The sequence below is a fragment of the Delphinus delphis genome, chromosome 9 (assembly GCF_949987515.2).
Source record: "Delphinus delphis chromosome 9, mDelDel1.2, whole genome shotgun sequence".
Lineage (NCBI taxonomy): Eukaryota > Metazoa > Chordata > Mammalia > Artiodactyla > Delphinidae > Delphinus > Delphinus delphis.
Window position 1 is genome coordinate 87,329,363 of NC_082691.1, and position 26,416 is coordinate 87,355,778.

Genomic DNA, 26,416 nt, shown 5'->3' on the forward strand with positions numbered 1-26,416 from the left:
AGTTTATGCTCCAAGATTCCATATGTACGCAATCTGAACAGCAGGCTAAGTAGGCTGGACTGCTGTGGACACAGGAGTTCAAGGGCTACGTTGGAGATCTATTAGAAAGAAATGATTTTGCAAAGTAGGCCATGGCAAAGGAAGACGGTGAGGGCAGAGGTGCCCAAGTGGCAATGGGAGCTACAAGAAGATCATTCTTGGACCCTCCACCCGCTTCTCTCGCTGTCATCCCCCTAAGCCTCTTCACCATCACCATGGCTGATCTAGCCTGGCTTTAATTTTGATTTCTGGTTATTTCTCCCCCTGGTATTTCCAGGACCATCATCTTTTCCCTCCATCCTCTCAGAGGCTAAGGCCCAATCTACAGATCCTTTACTGTTTCCTTACTGTCAGCATCTCTCCTATCCGTTTAGTCTAGGTACTAAAGCCATACTAATTGTATCCATCATCTGATCATGAAACAGGTTTAATATCACTTCACTGCAGAATATGATCCACTGTTAAGTAAGACTGCTGGTGCTTAGTTTATGTAAGAAGCCAAGTACAAATGCTGCTAAGGGAAACATGGCTGAGAATCTGTTACTTGACTCTACTGGCTCTAAACAAAAAGTGTCATGCCCACTTCCACCAAAATTCTTCCTAAAATCTGGGCAAGGGGAGTGGAATTGCATAATAACTGTAATGTCAGAAAGCCTCAAGGGAGTATTGTAGTCTACCACTGGTCACACAGAAGGAGAGGCTGTCAGTGAGGAGACAGAGGCCTGGCTACACTGGCTGGGAAACTTTAGGGCAAGTTACTTGATGTCTCTGAGTCTGAAGAACAAAGTCAGTAACTGGTTAGGTGGTGAAGGAAGAAAATACCTTCCCCTAGAGGTCTGTCCAGGGGTTAAAATGATTGTGTTAAATAATTTTGTGTACTGCCAGGCTTATAATAGTCCCTCAATAGATGGTGGCTGTTTTAATATGCTGCTGATGATGATAATACTATATTTCTTGGCCAGCAGCCTTGGAACAGCAAGGATGTCCACAGTGCAAAGTACCCAGGAACATTTTCACCAAAAGCCAAGTTTGGGGATAACTCATGAAGTTCGGATTCTATTTAGGACAGGGTTTGTGGACAAAACTGATTACCCCTGCCTCAAGTCACATAAATGTAACGGATAAGAACAACGCTTAGGCAATATGATTTAATTTACGTCAAAGGTTTGCGCCCAAATAGTAGCATCTGCACTATTTCATTTTATGTAAATAAGATATGCAGCTGCATTACTATCAGTAGCTGGCATGGCTGGAGCAGAAGGACCCTCACCTGAATCTCTAGGAAACTTGCAGGGTAAGGTGTAACTTGAGGCGAGGTGCACCTGGAAGATGCATATCTAAGGTACCTGGGCCACTTCTGGGATTAAAGCCTTTCACCTGCTGAAAACTCCTTTATTCATTTACTCAGCAAAGATCTGTCAGGCACCTACTACGTGCCAGGCTCTGTTGCAGGGGCTAGGGATAGAGCAGTGAACAGACAGGGTTCCCACCCTCATAGATCTCATGTGAAACTACAAGTCGTGAGGGGGCAGTGCTGTGGCCACACTGTCCTCCCTGGACTCTCGAGCTTAACCGTCTCTGAAGCTGAATGAGATTACAGAGCAGGATTGTTGACCTTCATTCAACTTCCTAGGATACAAAGACTGCACTACTTTCTGACCTAGGCAAGCAAACCTTACTGCTTCCAAACTCTTTCTGAACGGTCACAGACTCTGAAGGAGTGGAAGATATTGATACATCTTTTGCTTGTTCCTCCAGCTCCAGATCTTGGTAAACACTTTTGGGTTAAAAACCCACAGTGGTAATTAAATATTTATCAAATCTGATTACCCTCCTACTTCATTCCATGAAAAAGAAGAAAAATCCTACTGCGAGCCTGGATCCTTGGTGGCATTCTGTGTGCCCAATTCTTCACATGAGGATGTACGACTCTTGGGTTAATGGGCGTGATTCTGTGTCCTGTGGTGGGAGGGCCCTGATGAAACTGAGCTACCATGGGTACAGCTTTCTCAAAGACTCTTAGATAGGCCAGAGATTATGAAGACAGTTTAGAGTCAGAACACAGCCCTCCAGAGGAACTTTAGAATCCCCAGGCCTCTTCCTCTTCTGTCCACCCTTCTGCAACATCGTACAAAGGCAGGCAATTCCAGGATGGCTGCAGGTCCTCAGAAGCCCTCAAATTAGGAACTCTATCAACAAACTTCTATGGCTGCCCGACCTCTACATTCTAGGATGCAGATAAGGAAGGACTCAAAAAAAATGTAAGTCCTGGCATTATGCAGGGCACAGAAAATCTCAGATGGTATACTGGGATAAGTTAATGAGTGTTTCTTGAAAAAAAAGACTCTATGGTTTAATGCTGAAACATGGCATGCAGTATCCTCATCTTGGAAGCTCAGAATGTATACAAACTCTGAGAAGGCCCACAGTAAAGAAATCTGTTCTGCTTAGTTAAGCTTAGCACTCTTCAAAATTATTTGGCCAAGGCACCCATCCCACCTCCTGACTAACACATTAATTTTAAAAGTTATCTACTGCCTATTATGTGCCAGGCACTATCATGGTGATCAAAAAGTGGAAATAGTTCTGGTCTTCATGGAACTTACATAATTAACATTTATTTTCAAATATAGCTATTTAACACAACCAGTTCACTGGGTCTGTCTACCTATCTATCTATCTATTTATTGGCTGCGTTGGGTCTTCGTTGCTGTGAGCAGGCTTTCTCTAGTTGTGGTGAGCAGGGGCTACTCTTCGTTGCAGTGTGCGGGCTTCTCATCGCGGTGGCTTCTCTTGCTGCGGACCACGGGCTCTAGGCACAGGGGTTTCAGTAGTTGTGGTGTGCAGGCTCTGGAGTTGTGGCTCATGGGCTCTAGAGCACAGGTTCAGTAGTTGCGGCACACGGGCTTAGTTGCTCCGCAGCACGTGGGTTCCCGGACCAGGGCTCGAACCCGTGTCCCCTGCATTGGCAGGCGGATTCTCAACCACTGTGCCACCAGAGAAGTCCCAGTTCATTGGGTCTTTACCTGAGCATTTAACCTGACGAATCTCTTCAACCCACTAAATTCCACTTTAAATCCCATGATCTTTAGACCTTTAAGGGACAAAAAGTAGTAGCTACTCCTCACAAAATATTTCTGCTCTGGAAAACAGTCTGGCAAAGCCTCCACAGATCCACTGTAGCAATTAAAAGCTCTGTACCAGATGCCAACAGGTGTTTGTACCATTTGTGTTCATCACTATATCTACGTACAGTGCCTGGCTCACTGGAGGAATTTAACAAATGTGTGTTTGAATGCATGGTGAATGCCAATGACCCCCTCTAGCGCCCTCCACCCCAAATTCTGATAAGAATGACCAAGGTCAAACTCCTATGTTAGTCTCCATGGCCAGCCTGGATTTAGATTCCCTTCATTAAATGCTGACCTTACCGCGCCAACCTGCTTTTATATGCCAAGTTCAGATATGGGCACTTCTTACTTGATGATGTTAAGAGATAACACTATTTGCAAATGTTTTAATGACCAAATATATCTTTCTTAATGAAGCTAATGTGTTGAAACGTAATCCCTTATAGAGGCACAGCTGGCTCATGGTCTGAACATAAAACTGGGATTCAAGTGCATCTTCTAACGCCAGCCCTGCAATTTCCTTTAAAAAAATTAATATTCATGTATTTTAATTTTTTAGTCAGTAAAATAGGGAAATAAGCACTGGCTGGTCTGCCTAAATGGAGTACACTTGAAATATATAAATAAACAAGATACCAAGAAGCAAAACAATCACTAATTATGAAATTGGATGCAAAGAAAATTTAAGAGATTTAGCTCATTTTCAATCAAATACACAGGAAATACACAGGAAACGCAGAATGACTTCCTGGGTGCAATATTCTTATCAATAACAAGAAAAGATTCCAAAGAAAGGAAAGAGGATATTAATTGCTTTTCAAATAAGACAGCCTACTGAGCCCCCCAGACAAAATGAACAGAATCTTTAAAAGTGGAATTAATATTCCCTGGATTTCATAACACTTTATTTCTTACCTTGTCTTTACACATTCAAGTGGCATACCATTTTAAAAACTGTCATGGTAAACAGAATCTATTTTACTGTAGAGTCTTTCACAAGGTAAAGGAAATGTGAAGAGCTGAGAAAGTAAGCAACCCATACTGTTGGCATCTTAGCACTTATGATCATGACAAGTACTCAAAAAAGGCAATACTGGGCTTTAAAGCTGAACTGTACATTATCTCTTTCTCAGAGCCCTGGGGCTATCGCTGCAAAGCACAGTGGTCCATTCTAAGATCTGAATAGAGAAAAGGAAGAGATCATTAAATTATAATTTCCATGCACAATTGGTACAAGTATTTCCTACCAACAGGACTGATATGAAAGCAAGATCCCAGAATAAAGCTGCTCAGCAGAGAGGATGGCAGTATAGTGTCCTGTAAATTTGGTTTCACTGAAAGCCTTGACACATCATAATAGTGAAATCCTATTTACTGTAGCAAGCAGGGTGGATAATGCTATTTAATACCTGGTATACTCTGTGCCATCAGCCCATAGCTTTGTACTCCACATTCTCATCTTACCTTAAGGTTAATACTTCTTGACAGCCTACATGGTAAATAGAGCCCCAAATTAAGTGCTGATACCATGATTTACAAATCTTTCCTCTAAAGTTAGGCATAGAAAAACTGGCTCCAGTTAAAGGGATCATTTTTACAGGATGCACTTTTAACAGTTCATCCTGGAAAAAATTTAAGTCTCGTATCCCTAAAGCCAGATTAAGAAAGCATTTCAAGGTTACCCAAGGTTACCACATTTCCCATTAGAAAATTCAGAGAGGTTAACAGAAAAGCCAATGTGTTTGGAGGACTTGTTGAATAATGAATTAAGGATAAGACCCCCATATTCACTATACTGTATCAATTTTCTTGCCCCTAGAGAACAAAAATAGAAGAAAAAAAAAAGTCCACCCTGCTTGCTGCTTTTGGAATATCTGCAATAATAAACTTCCCTTAGGGAGCCCGGTAAGAGTGCAAAAGGGTTCAGTCTCTGAATCTAAGTTATAAATAACTGTTTCAATTACATTAACAAAGGATATGGTGATACTGGGCCTTATTAATTTCTCTGCCTAACAATTAACATCTAAGTGCATTTATTTGAACTATCATTACTTGTTAATCATAAAAAAAAAATCTCAGAGCAACTGAAGGTACATGCTGAAAACCACTTTGCTGAAACCTCTGCCGTTTTTAATGGTATTATGATTAAAAGTGACATTGGCTTCTATGCCTTCAACATCCAAACTCCTGGACCAGAGAGGCTTATCTTTCTGCAACCCTTGGTAACTACAGAAACCACAGAGAAACTGCCTTGATTTCAAGATGAATGAGGAGGCCAGCACAAAATTTCCAAGTGTCGAAGGAATAATCTCTCTCTCTAGGCCGACAAATGCAAACTGGCATAACCTACGGAGGCATATCTACCACAAAGTTATGCTTTTAACTACTGTGTTAAATTTGCTACATCACAGTGCATGGCCAAAACATACACATTATTTAGTGTATATATCAGCTACCCATATGACCTAGAATCACTGACAACTGTTTAGAAAGCACCTCAGGGGGAAAACATCGAAGGGGTTTTTTTATCCCATAAATTGAGTTTAAGCAGTTATCGCCCTACCCCAAAATAGATTGTTTATGTTTTAGGATCTCAGATGTCAGTGGTCTGTGATTCTACCCTGTATTAATCCCTTGAAATGGCTGACCCAGCTCTGCTCAATGAAATATTTTTACAGTGACAGACTTCATCTGGTAGTAAAAATGCATACTAATTTCTTCGCATAAGGAACACACTGGGCTGGCAATAATCTGTTCTGTTGTCATTTCTCTTTATTATCATTCTTGGCATTATTTTTCCCCCAAGCTTTGCAAAGAGGAACACAGAAATGAAGGTACTAATGACAAAGAAGTCGTCAAGCAATCATAAAAGCCAATTAATCATACAGATGAGCCCAACACTGTGATGCAATAGAAGATATGCCACCCACTACAAGTAAAAAGGCTTTTAAAAATTGCTCATTTGATGTAAGCATGACCTTAGAATTTAATTAGCAACTCTCTCCACAGGTGATGAACTAGTAAAGTACTTTTCTTCTTAATGACAATTTATTTTTCACCATTCTCTTTGCCCTGCTCTCTTTTGCTCAGCTTGTGTAATTCCCTCTCCTCCTTAATTGTATGCGGTTGACTGCAATGTGTATGTAAATAGCTGCTGAAATCCAGAGGAGCCTGTAAACTGAAAGCAATACATACCCCACTACCCTGTTGATCTGAACACTGTAACAGTACCCAACTAAGCTCTCTGATCTCCCTCAGCTCCTCAAGCCACCAGGCCTTTTACAGCTCTCTTCATGCTGTGCCAAACCCCACCATTCTCATGAACGCCAAAAGCAAAGTGCATTCAGTAGAGCAAATCAATTCAATTCATAATTGAGAAGTCAGACATGCAAGACACACTGATCATCAAAGAACTCATATCTCTAGATGTCCTGGGGAGCGAGGGGTCCTTCATCCTAGAAGATGCTGGGAGAATCTGGATTCTGCCCTGTTATAATATGGCCTTGGTCCTGCCTCTCAATTTCCTTCCAGAGTGCTAACAGACTACGAGAAAAATACACACTTTCCTGAAGAATATCCAGGCAATGGATGTTCCGGAAGCAGGCAATCCAGGCTCTAATTAGATAACCATCAAAACAGTTGATAAAACAGTTACAGAAAGTTTGTTTTCTTTCTAGAGATGGAATGAGATGACTATCCTGTAGTAACACTGTGAGCATATGAATGAATGAATCTCAAAGACATTTCTAAACTGCTTGAATGACTGAATTTCTTACTTCAAAGTAAAAGCAGCACAACTAGATATTACAGTAACTCTTGGGGGTATCATGTTGCAGTCGCTAAGTAATAAGACCCTGTTTATTCCCTTTTGGTCCAATTTTCCCAGGAAGTGCCAAATCCTCGGGAGAAAATTAGGCATTTTGAATGCTTAACATTTTCAGGTTATGAGGTGGCACTGATCAAGTTTTAACATCAGGACCTAAAAAGTTGTATTAGAAGCCAGAAGGAGTTAATTTACTACCCAAAGAATTAACAAAGCAATCAGCAGGATTTAACTTCTTAAGTGCACAACTGACAAACTTCAAAGATGGTGCTGGACAATGGCTAAAAGCTCAGGTGTTGGACCTGGCTCAAATCCAGATCACATTTTGTCTGTATATTCTTGGGCAAGTTACTTGAAGCCTTAGGACCTTCATCTAAACAACAGAGTTGACAGCCTCATAGGGTTGTTTATGATAATAAAATGACATAATCCATGCAAAGTGCCAGCACAACATAAATACTCAAAAAATGTTACTGTTAGAGCTACTAGGACGATGAGGATGCTATAAATATCCAGATATTCAAAGTTAAACTTGATTTTCTCACAGGATAGATTTAGATTATTAATTTAAATAACTAATGAAGATACTAAATATTTTGTGAATACTTAAGAACTGTACACTAATAGCTTGGACCTAACTTTATGGCATAAGCTTAGTAAATGTAGGATTCGTTCACTGCACGCCTACTACGTGAGTTGTGGGAAATAAGAAAATGACCTTTATCCTCGAGGAGTTTACAAAATAAACACAGATAACTAATCATAATTGTCATAAATGTGGCACATTAAGGGAGGTACACAAAGCATTATGGAGAATTCCCTGAGGGACTGGCAAAGGCTTCTTAGAAACATCTAAGAACCTTTTCTTCGAAAGCTGCCCTGGGCTTTCTTTCATCAAATCTCCCAACAGGAATTAATACTCTCAAGCCTCTTACCTCAACCACCAGGAATTGATACTCAAGCCTCTCTCAATTAGGGCATACCTACATGCAACGCCTCTCACATTCTTTTTTTTTTTTCCCCTTTTAATTAATTTATTTATTTTTGGTTGCCTTGGGTTTTCGTTGCTGCACGCAGGCTTTCTCTAGTTGCGGTGAGCGGGGGCTACTCTTCGTTGTGGTGCCTGGGCTTCTCATTGCAGTGGCTTCTCTTGTTGCGGAGCATGGGCTCTAGGCACACGGCCTTCAGTAGTTGTGGCGCGCGGGCTTAGTTGCTCCTCGGCACGTGGGATCTTCTCAGACCAGGGCTTGAACCCGTGTCCCCTGCATTGGCAGGCGGCTTCTTAACCACTGCGCCACCAGGGAAGTCCACGTTCTTAAAATACAAAAGTTTATCTCACGTCCACGTCAACGTTGTTTGATGAAGCTGGCAACATTTGCAATGAAACAAGGACTCAAAAAACTTTTAAATGGCTTTGACCTTCTTTCTCAATGAAGAGTTGTTGCTTTTGCATACTGGTTCTGAGAAGCGTGAAATTGGTGTCCAATTAAATTGCACTTATTACTCCTCGCGAGTTAGTGAAAGGAGAAAGTTATCTCAGACTCCTGGTGAACCAGCCAATATAAATACCTGGGACGAGAAAGCTCCATTCACACAAGGGAATGTCTAACTGATAAGGGGTTTACTGAAATAGAACCAAGAGGCACACCAAGCTGTATTATAGAACTGAATGTGCTTCAAATGCTCAATAGACTTGGGTTCATAATTCTCAAATGACCATGAACTTCTCACTTCAAAGTAAAAGAAGCACGATGAGATATTAAGATAACTCTTAGGGGTATCATGCTGTAGGTGCATCACGAAATTTGCCTCAAGTCAATGAAAATGAATAGTTGAGTAACAAGACTGAGTCATAAAAAAGTGATTATGTATACAATTACTGTGTTTGCTAATCTAGCTGATGGGCAGATGGTACGGTGGTCTTAGAAATCATCCCTGTAATGACTCTGTAAAAGACTCAGTGTCCCCTCCTCTCCATTAATATACCACCTAGTATTCAGTGTATGGTTTCTTAAGTTCACTTGGTTATAATAGAGAAAGATATGTACTTATATCCACTTTTAAACTTGAATTTTAAACAGGAACCTGGGATTTCATTGTAAGTTAATGATTCTGCAAGTTATAATACCACAATCATTTTTTTCTTACATTATCCACTATTGGATTGGGCATTTTACATCTTTTAACACAAAGTGTGTAGAATTTCTAACAGAAATGGTTAGACGTTGTACTTTTCACTGTCATCACAAGAAAAACCCTCTTTACAATCCTTCGCATTAAGGCTAGAAAATGCTTCGTCTCTGGACACCTAAATGTCTCTCAAATGTTCCTAGATGAAATCCAATTGGACAAAATTCACCTTAGGTACTTTAGGAATGGCAGTAATAAACAAAAACAAGATATTATAAAATGGGCAGAAGACATCAGAAAGCTGAATAACACTAAAGTAATTTTATGATTTTTCATATCTTGCACACAATGGAAAGGAAATATTCTTTAATGGCAACAGCTTGAGTTTGCTAAGCTCTTTCCAGTTTTCAAGGGGCTTTTAAATGTATCATTTTAAAGAACCAGAGACCACGAGAGATTAGGTGAATTGTCAAATAACTAGATGAAAAAGCCATGCCTTCTGACTCCTAGTCCAGCATTCTTTCCACCACATGTTCTTAAATATGGAGTTATTAAGTATTAACTAATAATAATGTGATTATTCCTCCTCGGCATTCTTCTAAGTTCACTCAGCTTCTCAGCTTTCAGTTAAAATTCCTAAATAACTCCTTTCCAGCCTCATCTTCAAAAAAGAAAAGATGTGTGTTTGTGTGTTATAAGAAGACGTTTGTGACAATGATTTGGTATCAGCACACCATGTCCACCTGACCTTCCCCACCTTGTTCTAACCTGAGACCAGAAACAACAGTTAACTGTTAAGCAGACCCCTTTAATTGGCCGAGAGCAAATCCTCTCAGTGCCTCATACCCATCACTGAATATCTCTATCAAATTGGTGGATTTATGAGAAATGGGTAAATATTTATCAGTGCCTTTTCTTATACCTAACAGTAATCGATGAGGACTTCAAAAGGTATCTAGCATAGTAATACTTGAAAGCAAAGAAAACTATCACTGAGTGGGGAAAAAGCAGGTCCTGGTTAATCACCTCAAAAACTTTTACTCAATCATTTTATTCAGCTAACATTTACTCATTATATCAGGGACAGTGCTCTGGATAGACAGAAGTAAAAAGAAGAGCTACCACTGACTGAATGGTTACCCTGTCCTGGACACTATTATAGGTGATTTGTGAGAATTATCTCATTTAACAAATTAATACCATCATTTTATAGCTGAGGAAACTGGAAGTTTACGTTAGATGCTCCATGAGATGCAGCAGGTAAATGTCAGTTCAGGGATTTGAATCCAAGCCACCTGATGTCAGAACCTGTGCACTAAACCAGGCTTCTGCAAACCACAACTCACGGGGCAAATCCAGCCCGCCACCTGTTTTACTACAGCCCTAAGAATGGTGTTACGTTTTTAAATGGTTGGGGGAAAAAAATCAGAAGAGTATTTCATGACATTTGAAAATTACATGAAATTCTAACTTCAGTGTCCACATATTAGAACAGTCACACTTGTTCACTGACATACTGGCTATGGCTGCTTTCACATTACAATGGCAGAGTCGAGTAGTTGCAACAGAAACCATACATGGCCTGCAAAGCCTGCAATATTTACTATCTGGCCCTTTACAGAAAAATGTGCTGACTTCTGTGCTAAGCATTTCCACTTTATGCTTATTTAACATCTCTACTTGGATGTCTTAAGTAGCATCCCAAACTTACCATATCCAAAATCGAACTGATTTCCTCCACTACCCACATCCAAATCCATATTTTAATAGCCTTGGCCTTGGAAAATCCATCCTTCTAGCTGTAAAAGCTATATACCTAGAATATCTCTGAGTTCTTTCTTTCACTCATGTTCAAAACCACCAGCACATCTGGTCAGCTCTGCCTGTGAAACATCCAACCACATCTCATTCCTCCACTGCTAGCACCCTGGCCCAAGCCATCACCACCCCTTTTCTGAATTGCCACTATTACCTCCAAGTCCCTCTTGCTTCAGTTCTTGCCCAAGACAGCAGCCAGAATACTCTTCCACTCAAAAGCCCTCTTGGTGCTGGCCTGCTTCCCATTGCTGCAGACCTCTTCCCAGATGCCATCCCATTAGACAGGCCCTCCCTCTCCACCCAACCCCACACCTGCACTCTTAGGCCCTGGGACTCCTTTTCCCCCCACTTTACTGTCTGCCATATTATCACAATCTGCCATTCAACATGCTGACGAGGTTTTAACTGAATTTAAGCTCCACGAGGGCAGAAGTTTAGTTCACTTTCTTTATTAGCATATCTCTGGCACTACCAGAGCCTGGCATATATTAGGTAGATATCTGCTGAATCAGTGAGAAAATGGTCCCTACACTCAAGAAGCACTCAGTTCAGTGACATACAGAGACAGGTGAAGATGATCAACACCAAATATTTGTACTGAATGGGGCTTAATAGTTTCTTTCTTACTTTATCTAGTTTCTTATGAAACAACCTATTCTAAATCAATCAACTTTGGGGGTCTCAATCAAAGCAAAGAGAAAGCTAGCTTTGTAACCTCATGGTCTATGTATGAACTTATCCTAGACAACAAATACACTTCACTGAACAGGGGCACTGATTGGGTCCCTCAAGCTCCCATTCTTAAACCCACTGCTTCCTTTTGTTCCAGTCTTAATTTCCTTCTTTGCGTCTCTGTCAAATTCCAGGGTCAGGTCAACCAGAGGTACTTCCTCCACTCCTCATCCTAACTCTTCTCCTGAGTCCTACTATTTAGCTCCTGTCCACCAGTTTTGAAGAAGACATTCATTTCTTGGCCACAAGTGCAGTGAAACAGCTTTCACAAAGACAATTTATCCTTTAAAACACTACCATTTCTAAGAACGTGCTCAAGTTTAGTCAATGTTTGGGAAAGCCAACAGTAGCACTCTACCATTTGACCTGGAGACAATGCAGTTTCTAAACATACAGGGAAAAATATTTGGAAGGAGTTCCTTAGTAGTAAAACGCATCAATGAACAAACAACACAACAATACGCAAAACTACCGAAGTAAAAATGACATTATCTTCAAGAACGATCTGCACACTTGGCGTCTTCATTTCCTGGCCACTTTTTAATGAGACAAAGCAGTTACAGTGCTAATGTACTGATTTTTAAATATATACATGGGAACACCGCAAATGTGGTAAAAGTAGAGAATCACTGACAAGAAATAGTCATACCCTCTCCTCCAGTCTAGCCAGCTGCTCTTTGTAGAATGCATCCTGCTTCTTTATCACTCGATCTTTCTCTTCCAGCTGCTTAGCCTAAAAAAAGAAATGAAGAATATACTATATGAAGAAAAAGCAGTAACAGCAAAGCAGAAGTATAAACTGCATTAGAAATAAGTATTCAAAGATGAAGATTTTTGCAATCTATTAGGTCTCTGCCATAGAAAAAACATTAATAAGATGAGGACTGCTGCATCTAAATGTAAAGAATGAGTCTGCATTGCACTTGTTGTTAACTGTAACAGCTGTGTCCTACTTTGTCCAAGTGTTTTTGATAATGTCAGAATACAGCACAGACAGTTTTATTTAACTTCTCTTTCGAAGAGTAATTTCAAGGATTAATATTTTGCACAATAAGACTTTGATTTTATTCCAGGTATAATACACGTGGTTATTAACCATCTTTCTGGAGCGATAACCACAAGAAAACGCCTATATAAGATTTTGTACATCAACCTTAACGTTTGAGAACCCTTAAACTACCCAGTACAACCAGCATATAAACACATGTATTGGTCTACCTCCTTTTTAATGAAGTAGCTATCTTTGGCGAAAAGGGCAAAAACTATTGTATTTGTTTATTTGAATAATTTTAAATAATAAAATAATAAAAGTAATTTTTAAACTCTTAGTTATCCCACTTCTAATTTATAAGATTTTCTTTTTACAAAATTAAAAATCCAGTAATAAAATATTTATTCTTGAAAAAAATAATGATAAAGATGCTTACTTTTGAATGTTTTTCAAGCTAAATTTAAAAATGCATTTCTTTGAAATCTTGCCATTTGGAACAACATGGATGTACCTAGAGGGTATTATGCTAAGTAAAATAAGGCACACAGAAAAAGAGAAATATTGTATGATTTCACTTATATGTGGAATCTAAAAAACAAAACAATGAACAAACATAGCCAAACAGAAACAGAGTCATAGATACAGAGAAGAAACAGACTGTCAGAGGGGAGGGGTGTGGGGAGGAGAGAAATAGGTGAGGGAGATTAAGAGGCAAACTTTCAGTTACAAAATAAATGATTCACAAATGTGAAATGTACCGTGTGGGGAATGTAGTCTATAATTAGTTAATATCTTTGTATGGTGACAGATGGCAACTAGACTTATTATGGTGATCATTTTGTAATGTACAGAAATATCGAATCACTATGGTGTGCACCAGGAACTAACAGTGTTGTATGTCAATTATACTTCAAAAACAAACGAACAAAAAGACTCATAGAAAAAGAGATCATATTTGTGACTACCAGAGATGAAGGGAGGGGGGAGGGGGAATTAGACGAAGGTAGTAAAGAGGTACAAATTTCCAGTTGTAAGATAAATTAATATTAGGAATGTAATGTCCAACATGATAAGATAATTAATACTGCTCTACCTTATAAATGAAAGTTCGTAAGAGGGTAAATCCTATGAGTTCACAAGGAAAAGCATTTTTTTTTCTATTTCTTTAATGTTGTATCTATATGAGATGATGGATGTTCACTAAACTTCTTGTGGTCATGATGATGTAAGTCAATCATTATGCTGTACACCTTAACCTTATACAGTGCTGTATGTCAATTATATCTCAATAAAACTGGAGGAGAATGAAAAAATACATTTCTTAAACTGTTGTTTCTATTTTTATTATGTTTAAGTACCTTTATCTCGAGGAGAAGAGAACTCCCTACAATACCCCATGTTAGAAAAGTTTTTAACATATTTTTTGTTCAATGAATGTTGAATACATGCCTGACTAGTAGCTTTAAGAAATAACAGAAGTATATATTTTGGCATTCCCATTTTTGTGCCATATTTTCTTTGCAACATGATCAAGGGTCACCTGGCTCAACCGGTGTAAGGGTGACTGTCACTATATGCTTAATTTAGGTGAACCCATTGGTTCGTTTGTTGTAGGTCATTGTTTTGCTACTTACTTTGACTTCAATATCCTGCAGCATGTTAAAAACAAAAAAACAGTTATTTAACAATGTAAGTACTTATTTTTTCCCCTAATGTCAACCAAGAAATCTGATAGATAGTATCTAATACGCACATCAAAGACAGCAATGAGGGGCTTCCCTGGTGGCGCAGCGGTTGAGACTCTGCCTGCCAATGCAGGGGACACGGGTTTGAGCCCTGGTCTGGGAAGATCCCACATGCCGCGGAGCGGCTAGGCCCGTGAGCCATGGCCGCTGAGCCTGCGCGTCTGGAGCCTGTGCTCCGCGACAAGAGAGGCCGCGATAGTGAGAGGCCTGCGCACCGCGATGAAGAGTGGCCCCGCTTGCCACAACTAGAGAAAGCCCTTGCACAGAAACGAAGACCCAACACAGCAAAAAATAAATAAATAAATAAATAAACTGGTGGGGGGGAAGACAGCAATGGGGAAAAAAATAAGAGGACTTGTTTAAACTTGGCACACATTTAAATGTGACTGTGCTATTACAGTGTGAATAGAAGATTTCAATGAAAAGTTCATGGTGCTTGGAATAATTAAAAAACAAAATATTGAGGTTAGATAAAAATACATGTATATGCAAGTACATAATCTATGACTCCCTGATACAGCACAGTAAAAACCTCACTAGTCTGTCAGGAATATAAAAGAAAAAGTAAATGGAGAAAGAATTTTTGATAAAGTTACGCGTGAAGAAAATATGCATGACTATATGATCTAAAGAGAAAAGATCTTTCTAAATTCAACACAAATCAACACAAATCTAAATCTAAATTCAACACAAATCTTTCTAAATTCAACTCCAAAATATAAAGGAAATGCAAAAGAATGGATTTATGAGAACTTCCATTAAATAAAAAACATTAAATAAAATGAATAAGCAAATGACAAAGAAATACCAACCTCTAACTGTGAAATTAGTGTTACTAACGTATAGAGCACTTAAAAAATAAGCCCTCCACCCCACCCCGCTCCCCAGAAGAGCCAAGAGAGAAACATGCAAATGACATAGACTGGCAAGTCACACAAAACGGTAAATAATAAACACATTAAAAAAAAAACCAACCCCACAAGAAATCAAAAAATGAAAATAACAAAATTCCATAATTCATCTATAAAATTTAAAAATATAAAAATAAGATTGCCCAGGATACAGGAAAAACATGCTCTTCAAGACACTGTGTGTCAGAATGTAAACTGGCACAAGTATTTTAAAAATCCATTTGACAAAATGTAAATAAGTTTGAAAACTGTACATATGCACTGAGATCTAAACACTCCACTTTTAGGACTTGAGTAATTATGGCAACATGCAAAGATATTCATGGTAAGTTTATTTAGAATTGCAAAGAAACAAAAACAAAAACCAATCTAGGGACTTCCCTGGTGGCACAGTGGTTAAGAATCCACCTGCCAATGCAGGAAACACGGGTTTGATCCCTGGTCTGGGAAGATCCCACGTGCCGCAGAGCAAATAAGCCCATGTGCCAAAACTACTGAGCCCGTGCGCTCTAGGGCTCGTGTGCATCAACTACTGAAGCCCACGCACCTAGAGCCCGTGCTCCACAACAAGAGAAGCCACCGCAATGAGAAGGCTGGGCACCTCAACCAAGAGCAGCTGAAGCTCTCCACAACTAGAGAAAGCCCGCATGCAGCAACAAAGACCCAACGCAGCCAAAAAAAAGACAAAAAAACCCACAAAAAAACCAATCTAACAGTTAAATTAAAATATACTCAAAATATACTAAGTAAGAAAAAGACTATAAACAGAAAGGACAGTATGATGTCTTTTTTAGTAGGGAAGAAGAAAAAAACAAAGACCAGAAGGATATTCAACAGAAGTTATAGCAGGGTGGTAAGCTTATGGATAGTTTCCAATTATTTTTCTTTATATTTTCCATATTAAAAATAAACACACTTTGTAGTCAAAAGACAAAGGAGGTAATTTTTTGAGGTGAGGGAACTATTCTGCTTCTTGATCATGGTGGTGGTTAGATAAGTGCATACATCTGTCAAAACTCAAACAACTGTATATCACAAAGAATGAATTTAACTGTATAAAAATTTTAAGTCGATCCAAATAAGGCATATTAAAATTTATAAAAACAACTATATAAATATATGGACGTGTGTGTGTATATCTCTACTACTGTTAATTTGCTTATCAGTTAGCCAATTTCACTTCTAAGCATTTAATCCTAGGAAATATTAAGAAAAGCACACAAACATAGCTAAGAAAATGCAGCCAACGTTATTTAAAGCAACAAAAAAGTGGGAACAACAGAGGTCTGTGTAAATAAGATATGGTCCAACAACAGGATATTTATTATAAAGATTTCAGTCTAGCCATAATGATTAAACATTGAGAGCCATTAAAAAATAATGTTTTAATAGAGTAATTGATTTTTTAACTCAAAATATTAAAGGGGGGGAGAATGGTCACAAATTACCATGTACACTGAGTTCCTAATTTTGGTTAATAAACAGGGGTAGGGGACAGAAGGGAAGGACAGGGCAAGTTATGTAGACACAGAAAAAGTGTAATGTACGCTAAGATGTTAACAGTGGATACGATACGCATAGTGGGATAGTTTTCTTACTTAGACCATTCTCTATTTTCCAAAATTTCTATAACAAAGTTATACTTCTTTAATCAAAAAAATATTTTTTAAACATATCACATACATTTACCCTTGACTATCAGATGGAAACATAACATGGTACAAAAGCTGTAAGAGTGAGTGATTCAGCGATTATATTAACAACCAAAAAAATTTAACAACTTGAACAGTTATTTATAGCATGGAAATTTTACTTACTAAATGCTTAATGTGTTAGCACTTGATTCTCTCCCCCATTAAATGCATGACATTGCCCACCATGGTTCTTAGAACATTTTCACTAAATAATGTTGCTTTTGTTCACATATAGTTGCACAGTGAGATTTCTTTTTTTAAGCAAAGAAAACGTAACAGATATTCTATTACAGCTATTTAGAAAACACTAAGCATCCAACACCACAAGTATACTGCTTCAGCCTAATATGGACTACACCAACCACCAAATTTAATTTTGAGAGGCTGATTACAATCTAAATAAAGGATATGCAGAAATATCCATATTCACTTTTCTAAGACATAAATCCTTGGAATTTTTTTTAAAGCAACATGCCAAAAGGTCAGATATGCATACTGAAGAGGAAATACATCCAAAGCCCTGAAAACACCCAACCACAGGCTAACAACACAAATCTCTCCCTAGACTGTCAACAGAATCAATAGTCTGAGATCTACTGGGGACAATAACAGAGCAAGAAAGATGGCCACAACACCTCAGTGGCACATTGCTTTGAAACAGTTAATGTGAGGCTGGGAGGGAAAGTCACACAAATGAATCCTGAAAGTTACATAAGCCTGGGATACACTGACTAAGCTAATAGCTGCGGAGGATGGAGAGTCACACGCAACTTAAGAAAAAGCGGTAAACCAACTGCAAGGAATAAAACCTCCATGTATAACTCTAACAGACATGGAATCACTGTACATGAACAAATGAAAACAAAGAGGATTAAAACATTATTCACTGTTGTAGCAGAATCGTTTCGTAGGGGAAAAAATGGATATAAAAAGTTTCCACCCGCCTCCTGTTTGCTATTCCTCCTAGGGAGGCAATGTATACTCATTAGTTTTCAGATCCTGTTAGATTTGGGATAACGTGATTGGGCTTGAAAACATGACAGAAAATGCCTAAGTGGATCATTATGGAAAACAAGAGCATCCCATATACAAGAGAAGGAAAATAAGGAAATTAAGTTCTAAGAAACGCAACACATAAACATTTTGATGTTTTCATTCAGTGTTGGTAGCAGATTCAAACTGAAGTACACAACACGTATTTATTTCCTTAAAGATTTGCCTCTTTTCAGAAGAGACCTGAAGGTGTTTACAACAAAGGACATAATGAGGGCAAGAGAAGTAAAAAGTGGGATTACGTCTACGACAATAAAGGTAGCTTTCCAGGTACCCTTCCACGTACGTTCCTAGAGAAGTCTTCATAGCAACAACTTTTTGGCATGTTAACTCAGCCCTCTTATGCCTGGCTGCTCCTGGGGACTGAGATATGGTACAGGGTGCACAGCACTGCTCAGAGGCAGTACTGTTACTTCGCACATCAAGTACAAAGCACGTAAGGGAAGATTCTGTGCTACAGGAAAGCTTGTACATTTTAAATGACAAAGTTTCTTGAAGTGCCAGTGCTCAATTTTAATAGCTCAAGGTAGAATAAAAAGCAGGTATCAGCTCAATTTTCCATGGGATGATGTTATGAAGCCAGAAATTACTAGGATTGAGAAAAGGTAACAACTCTAAATCAATCTAAATAGGAAATCCCTATAACTACACTTCCTATAGTTCTAAAGCTTATAACAAATCTGAAACACACATATAATGAACTGGGAAAGATTTACTCTTTCACAATCATATGGATAATCTGTGGTAGGCGAAAATCAACCTATCTATCAACTCAAACAGGCAAGTAAGAGCAGGGAAAAGAGCTTTATTCTGTGTCCGAACTACATATAAACCACAACACAAACGAAATAAAATTATATGCTGACATGTAACAGAGAGAAAGAATGGAAATATCCAAAGGGGTTGAACCATAAACTTATACGGTAATACTACATTTAGAAGGAACAGACATGATCACTGTGAATATCAATTAGTGTAACAAAATAACTAAAGTGGCCATGTATTCAATTAGCTGAATACTAGAGTTTTGTTACAAATTAGAAATTACATAGGGTTCACTGAGCCTTTATCAAGTGGCCTTAATAAACAAAGACTTATACTCAAAGCACTGTTTTCCAAACTACACCAGAAGGTGACCTTCAAAAGGGTAACTCATCTACGTGAACCTGAACGATGCCCATCCTATTATCAACTTTAGCATAATTTTCAATGACTACTTAGAGGCATTAAGCACAAGCTATGAGCAAACCCCAGCCTGAAATATTATGTCCACTAACACAGTAAGACCTGATGGAAGTTGAATACAGGCCAAAAGATGAAAGATAAACACCATTCTTCCAAAAGACTTCTTGATCCGAAGTCTGAAAGTCACATCCAAACCCCCAGGATTTGATCAAGTCCATTTGTTTTGGCTTATTTTGTCTTCCCATAAAGAGCTTCAAGACCCTGGTCCATATGTCAGCTTTTTCATACTGATAACTTACTGGAAACAGCCTATCGAATATGTCCCCTGCAATTTGGGGGCATATCTGCCTATTCTCTTGAAAAGAGAGCAGAGGCAAAGACAGGTGGTTTTTCAAATTAAAAAAGTAGGACTTGGGCTTCCCTGGTGGCGCAGTGGTTGAGAGTCCGCCTGCCGATGCAGGGGACGTGGGTTCGTGCCCCGGTCTGGGAAGATCCCACATGCTGTGGAGCGGCTGGGCCCGTGAGCCATGGCCGCTGAGCCTGCACGTTTGGAGCCTGTGCTCTGCAACGGGAGAGGTCACAACAGTGAGAGGCCCGCGTATCGCAAAAAAAAAAGAAAAAAAAAAAAAAAAGTAGGACTTGCCTGTTGGCACAGTGTGCCAACGCAGGGGACACAGCTTCGATCCCTGGTCTGGGAAGATCCCACATGCCGCGGAGCAACTAAGCCCATGTGCCACAACTACTGAGCGTGTGCTCTAGAGCCCGCAAGACACAACTACTGAGCCCGCATGCCACAACTACTAAAGCCCGCACACCTAGAGCCCATGCTCCGCAACAAGAGAAGCCACCACAATGAGAAGCCCATGCACCGCAATGAAGAGTAGCCCCCACTTGCCACAACTAGAGAAAGCCCACAAGCAGCAACGAAGACCCAACACAGCCAAAAATCAATCAATCAATAAATGTTCCTTTTAGAAAAAAAGTAAACCAACGATGAAGTGAGGAGGTTGTCAGGTACATAAATTAGAACAGAAAGCGACGTAGTGGTACTTTGCTTTAAATTTTTCCAGTAGTTCTCTCATAACATTTGTGCACATTGTGCTACTTGACAAAAGCAGCAAAACCAAGTGCTAGATGAAATCAGAAACAATTTTACAAGCTTTCTTCTATAGCTTTAGAAAGAAAAAAACATTTTTAAACCATATATTTACTTCTCCAGCTTTCCAGTGTAATTCAGAACTTACTAGCACTATGACGTACTCGGAAATCCACTTGGTGGGGAGTCAGGAGACCTGGATGCCCATTTTAGCACTGCTACATCACCAGGTGACCATGCACTGACCCAGTCCAGACCCCTACCCAAGCTCCAAAACTCCTTTTGAATGTTCTTCCTTCATGTGGTTTTTGCCATGTCATAACCCTGCTGCCTCTCACACTTTTACACCTAATAAAACTTTTCCACATATCTCTTGGGGTATCTGTTTTTGACTTTGTTTTGTATTATACATGTTTACTTACCCACTGTTCCTGTCCTCAACTTTAGACTCTCGAGGATAAGAAAAGAGATTTACTCCTCTCTCTTCCACAAAGGAAACACTCAGGACAGGGTAGCCAAAAGGAAATTAAGTGCATCGAGGGGAAGAGATTGTAGGAGAGGTAAGTAGACAGCTTCTGGGAAACAAATCTGTCACAGGATGTGAGATTTACTTCAAAGTACTACAGCATACTCAGTGTGATAGTATGCGTATACATTACTTAGATTAAGCTCTGGAATAGGTGCTGCCCGCATATTAGTCAAGAATGCACAATCCAGAAGCAATCAGCAAGTATTCTTATCGGAAATTCAAATTTGGAAGCTCAAAAAGTAGGGGTTGCTACAACTAGGGCTTCACTCATCCATGTCTTGATCAACAACAATGTTTTGCCAGTTAGCACAGTGACTGTTGGAAATAAGATTTTATTAGCGAAAATGGTTCGTTAACTAGCATGATAAATGTTAGATGTTCTATCAGTAAAATGAAAACTATGGAAAAGATATAAGGGTTAGCTAACATATTATAAAGATACTCCTACACCTGCTGTGTGAAGAAGTTATGAGAATATTCAAGGCGATGAGGACAAGGCCTGTAGCTTCAACTATAGGGAGGGTGCCTCAGGCTTGATCTCTCAACAGTCTTGTGTGCAGCCTTTGGTTTACGGCAGAGATTCTCACCTTTGGCACCACTGCTACTTTGGGCCAGATCACTCCTTACTGGGGAGAGCTGTCCTGTGCATCAGAACGTTTAGCAGCGTACCTGGCCTCTGTGATGCCTGTAGGACTGCCCCCACAAGCTATGAAAACCAAAAATGCTTCCAGACTTTACCAAAAGTCCCCCAGGAGGCAAAATTCCCCCTGCTGAGAACCACTGGTCTAAGAGGGCTGCTGGCTGTCTAAGGCCAACTAGAAACAGCCTCCTCTGCCTCAGGTGACCCTTCCCTGCAAAGAGCACTTAAAAGAAGAGACAACTGGGACTTCACTGAGTTTTACAGGACAGGTTATATGAACCATTTTGTACCTGCTTGCAAATAAATTTTTGTTGAGTAAATGTCTGCATGTATTGTAGAACAGGGCTGGAGACTTGCTGACGTTATAACCTGGTTGTAGGGCTGCCTGCAAAGGTATAATGTAGATAAAGCAATGAGAGTGGCTCACATGTATGTAAGGTAGTTAATCATATCCCAGTGAGAAGAAACTGGAAGTCTTAATTCATTCTTTTTGAACTAAGTAAGAAAAACACAAAACAGGTACATAGGTCCTGGCTTTTGTATGGCTCTCTAAAAAGAGAATCAATGCCCATATAACATAAGATTATGAATCCATGTAACCGACGTTCAGTTCAGGCAGAACTGACAAGCACTGGCACTGGTTGTTTCACATTTGCTCTGCCTGGGCAGTGACAATGCCAGACCTTTTGTTAAATATTTTATAGAACATTCCTAAGAACAGGCATGTTATGATTCCATTAAAATTTACAAGTTTCACATTACAAAGCAACGTGATATTTCAACATGAAATTTCAACATGAAAGGTGCTGAAACATATCACCTCATCAGCTCAGTGTCATATTCTATGCTCCTCTCCCAACAGCCATTTAAAAAAAGAACACCCATCACGATACTCAGCACCTAAGAACAGTAAATAAGTGCTGAGGCAAAAGTGAAATGAACTGCTAGGGATTCAGACTTCTCAAATATGCAGTTTTTATCTTCTCTAATGAGACTAGCTTTAGCTCCTAAATGTCTATGGAATGCAAACAGGCATCAAGTCTTAAAGACCATGTGTAATTAAATTCAGCAACTGCATAGAAATCAAAGTTCCAGAAGCCCAAGTTCTATAAAGTAAACAAATAAGGACTCTGTATCAGATACAGTAAGCTCAGAAACTTTAAGGATAAGAATTATAATTGAAAGGGGAAAACATGGTAAGAAGGGCCATATTCAATAAAACTACTGTGTGATTATAAGGACTGAGAGCAGGAAGGGGCTTTTATTATCAAATTCAGTTGCAGAACAGATTGGTGTTATAAGCCATTGAATGTTACCAATTCAAAAAGGTAAGATGGACAGTGAAATGGGCCACTTTCTAAAACAAGTTCAATTCACTGCTGCTAAACCAAATCCCACTAGCTCTCATTTTCAAGAAATGACTATGTTCACAATACTGGGGACTTCCCTGGTGGTCCAGTGGTTAAGAATCCACCTGCCACACTGTGGTTAAGAATCTGCCTGCCAATGCAGGGGACATGGGTTTGAGCCCTGGTCCGGGAAGATCCCACATGCCGCGGAGCAACTAAGTCCGTGTGCCACAACTACTGAGTCCGCGTGCCACAACTACTGAAGCCCACGCACCTAGAGCCCAAGCTCCGCAACAAGTGAAACCACCACAATGAGAAGCCCGCGCATCGCAGCAAAGAGTAGCCCCCGCTCACTGCAAATAGAGAAAAGCCCACGTGCAGCAACAAAGAACCAATGCACCCAAAAATAAATAATTTAAAAAAAAAAAAGAATCCGCCTGCCAATGCAGAGGACACAGGTTCGAGCCTGGTCCAGGAAGATCCCACATCCCGCGGAGCACCTAATCCCATGTGCCACAACTACTGAGCCTGCACTCTAGAGCCCGCGAGCCACAACTACTGAGCCCACGCTCCGCGACAAGAGAAGCCACCGCAATGAGAAGCCTGCGCACAGCAACGAAGAGTAGCCCCACTCACCACAACTAGAGAATGCCCACACACAGCAACGAAGACCCAACGCAGCCAAAAATAAAAAATAAATTAATCAAAATAAATTTAAAAAAAAGAAAAGGATATTGGACATCCTCATCTCATTTATGGTGCTTTAAAGAAGACAGTACAGTGGAACTACATCACATGCACACTTAGCTTATGCAACTCCAACTACTCAGGTTAAAGAGGCGAGCGAAAAAAGTTCAAGTAGTGTGCAGGATCTTACCCATCCCACAAGCCTGGGCCAGCTCTACTCTCGGCCTGTCTCATGTACTGCATGCCCCAACAACTCTTCCCAGTGAATGAAATGCTAGCGGTTCAAGGTAGTTGTCATTCGCAAAATCCTTAACTGAAAGCCAACACTTCATCTAGTGCTTAACCAAAGAAACCTACCGACCCGATAATGGGAGAAAGATAGCAATGCTGGACTCTTAAGAGTAAATGTTAACAAAGGGAATCTTTGCTTCACATGTGGATTTTTTTTTAGCCTTATTAAGATATAACTGGCAAATAAAATTCACATGCTGATGTTAAAACTAAATCCTTAAATATGATGTAACGCCACTGTACACCAAGGGAAAACTGTAACTGGAAAAGTATTAGAAGGATAAAAATTATATTTTAAAATATCCTCAGCAATGGGCACTGGTAATGAAAGTATGAAGGAGTGCTTGGCCCTTCAAGACATCCCATTTTCCCCCAAACCTGATAATGAGGGGATTTTTTAAAATCTTTAGCCTCTATATGAACTTCTATATGAAGTTGACAGATGAATGGATAAAGAAGACGCAGTGTATATATACAATGGAATACTACTCAGCCATGAAAAAAGGAATGAAATCATGTCATTTGCAACAACATGGATGGACCTAGAGTATCATACTAAGTGAAGTCAGACAGAAAATGACAAATATCATATGATATCACTTACATGTGGAATCTAAAAGGAAAAAAAAAGACATAAATGAACTTATTTCCAAAACAGAAAATGAACTTATTTCCAAAACAGAAAGAGACTCACAGACACATAAAACAAAGTCATGGTTACCATGGAAAGTGGGGTGGGGGGAGAGATAAATTAGGAGGCTGAGATTAACATGTATACACTATTATGTATAAACAGATAACCAACAAGGTCCTACTGTATAGTACAGGGAACTATACTCAATATTTATGTAATAACCTATAAGGGGAAAGAATCTTTAAAAAATTTATATATACGTATAAATGAATCACTGTCCTGTACACCTGAAACTTACACGCTATTGTAAATCAACTATGCTTCAATATACATATACGCATACATACATAAAATCTTTAGCCTCTGTACGAAGTCTCCAGTTTAACTGACCAAGGAAATGAGCTTGAGAGATGAGACTGTGGGAATAACTACTGATAAACTCAAGCTTGCACAAAGCAAGAAGGAAAAGAAGTCCTAGAGGGGAATGGAAAGAAGAGAATGAACCCAAACCATGAACCATCCATCTGGAAAGCAGAGGAGTACACAGAAGAGGATGTAAATAATCCACTTCGGTTCCTGGAGCTGGCTGCAGAAGTAGGAACAAACCGCCATTACTGCCCAGCACAGGGGCCATGCTGAATCAGACCTCTTTCTGACTCATTCATCAAGCCTAGCTAGCTCAGGCTCAGCTTTGTTCTCATCCTTATTTGTATACTGGTGTGGAAGGACCATATGAAGCAGAGAACTCTGGAAACACAAATTCCAGAATTCCTTGGCACACTGGGGAGTACCTTTCACCAGAGGTCTGCTAACAAGAAACTCAAAAACAGACATAACCAAAATGTCAATGTATAATTTTTAACATCCTATATCACTTTTAAAGACCTAAAACTACATAATCACATTAGAAAAGCCTCACAAACACAGCAATGAAATCACATTATAAAGCCCCACTACACCCACTTTGTTTATTAATATGCTTACTTATCCGTTTATTCTTATAGTTTAGGAAACAGCTGCAGACAAGAGACTTCCCTGAATTCTGTAACCGGAAGAGTTGTGTCATGAAACAGTTTCTGACCCTTCCCACTAGAGCTCATTAAGCAGACCCCACCCGTAGGTCTGGACCCAAGAAATAAAAAGCAACCTTGTAACTTTGATTTGGTTTTGCCTGCTGGGAAGTCAGAATGTTATTAACTATTTGACATGATATCCAGCCTGCTTTACGGTTATGGCTATCATTTTAATTATATATTATCTTTCTGGCTTAACAATCATCCTCCTGTGAGTATAATTTTCATTCATCCATCATTTGATCAGATGCTAGAAAGCTCCTAGCAACAGTTCAGACTGAGAAGTTAAGTGATCAGACTGCAGCTCAGAGGAAAGTGACCCCCATTCTCAAAGCCACTAAAACCAAGTACTCGAAAAATGATGATCTTAATGACGAACCGTGAAAGACATTTGATGCCATATTTATCAGTTACCAAAAACACTCAGACAAAAGGAGAAAGAATCATATACATTTGAAGCAGGAATATACCTTACGAACAAACTAAGGTCCTCAGATGTTAAAGATCTAATTCTGGGACAGGTCTACTCTCATGAGATCATAAAGCTACTTAGTCATGAGTTAAGAAGAGAATATAGGTTATCCTGACTCACATGTAACACTGGCATACTAAACAGTATCTCAGATGCTCTTAAATACCTGCCTGTGAATAAGAAAAATGAATCCCAAAATAAAAATTATTATTATTCCAAACCTAACATCACTGATGCCCCCCCCAAAAAAAATCCATATATGTTTAAAAGCTACATTTGCATAGGTGATCATCTACAGAGCTTCTAAGATGCAATTCCTTTCCAGGGGCATTTACTATCTGAAATGAGCACTGCAGAAGTGGACAAAGATACTACAGACCACAAATCAAAACA

General features: G+C 39.4%; 1 protein-coding gene across 2 annotated transcripts in view; it reads right to left on the reverse strand.

Moving 5' to 3' along the window:
- The window catches only part of CHCHD3 (coiled-coil-helix-coiled-coil-helix domain containing 3), a 287,919-nt gene that overhangs the window by 92,797 nt on the left and 168,706 nt on the right, over window positions 1-26,416 (reverse strand). Inside the window, exons 5-6 of one of the 2 annotated variants that reach the window (XM_060020914.1) lie at window positions 14,299-14,313; window positions 12,323-12,406 (exon numbers count right to left, since the gene is read on the reverse strand). In XM_060020914.1, coding sequence (XP_059876897.1) covers window positions 12,323-12,406; window positions 14,299-14,313 — 99 coding nt within the window. The remainder of the gene's footprint in view (window positions 1-12,322; window positions 12,407-14,298; window positions 14,314-26,416) is intronic. The other variant, XM_060020915.1, reaches the window with a different exon arrangement.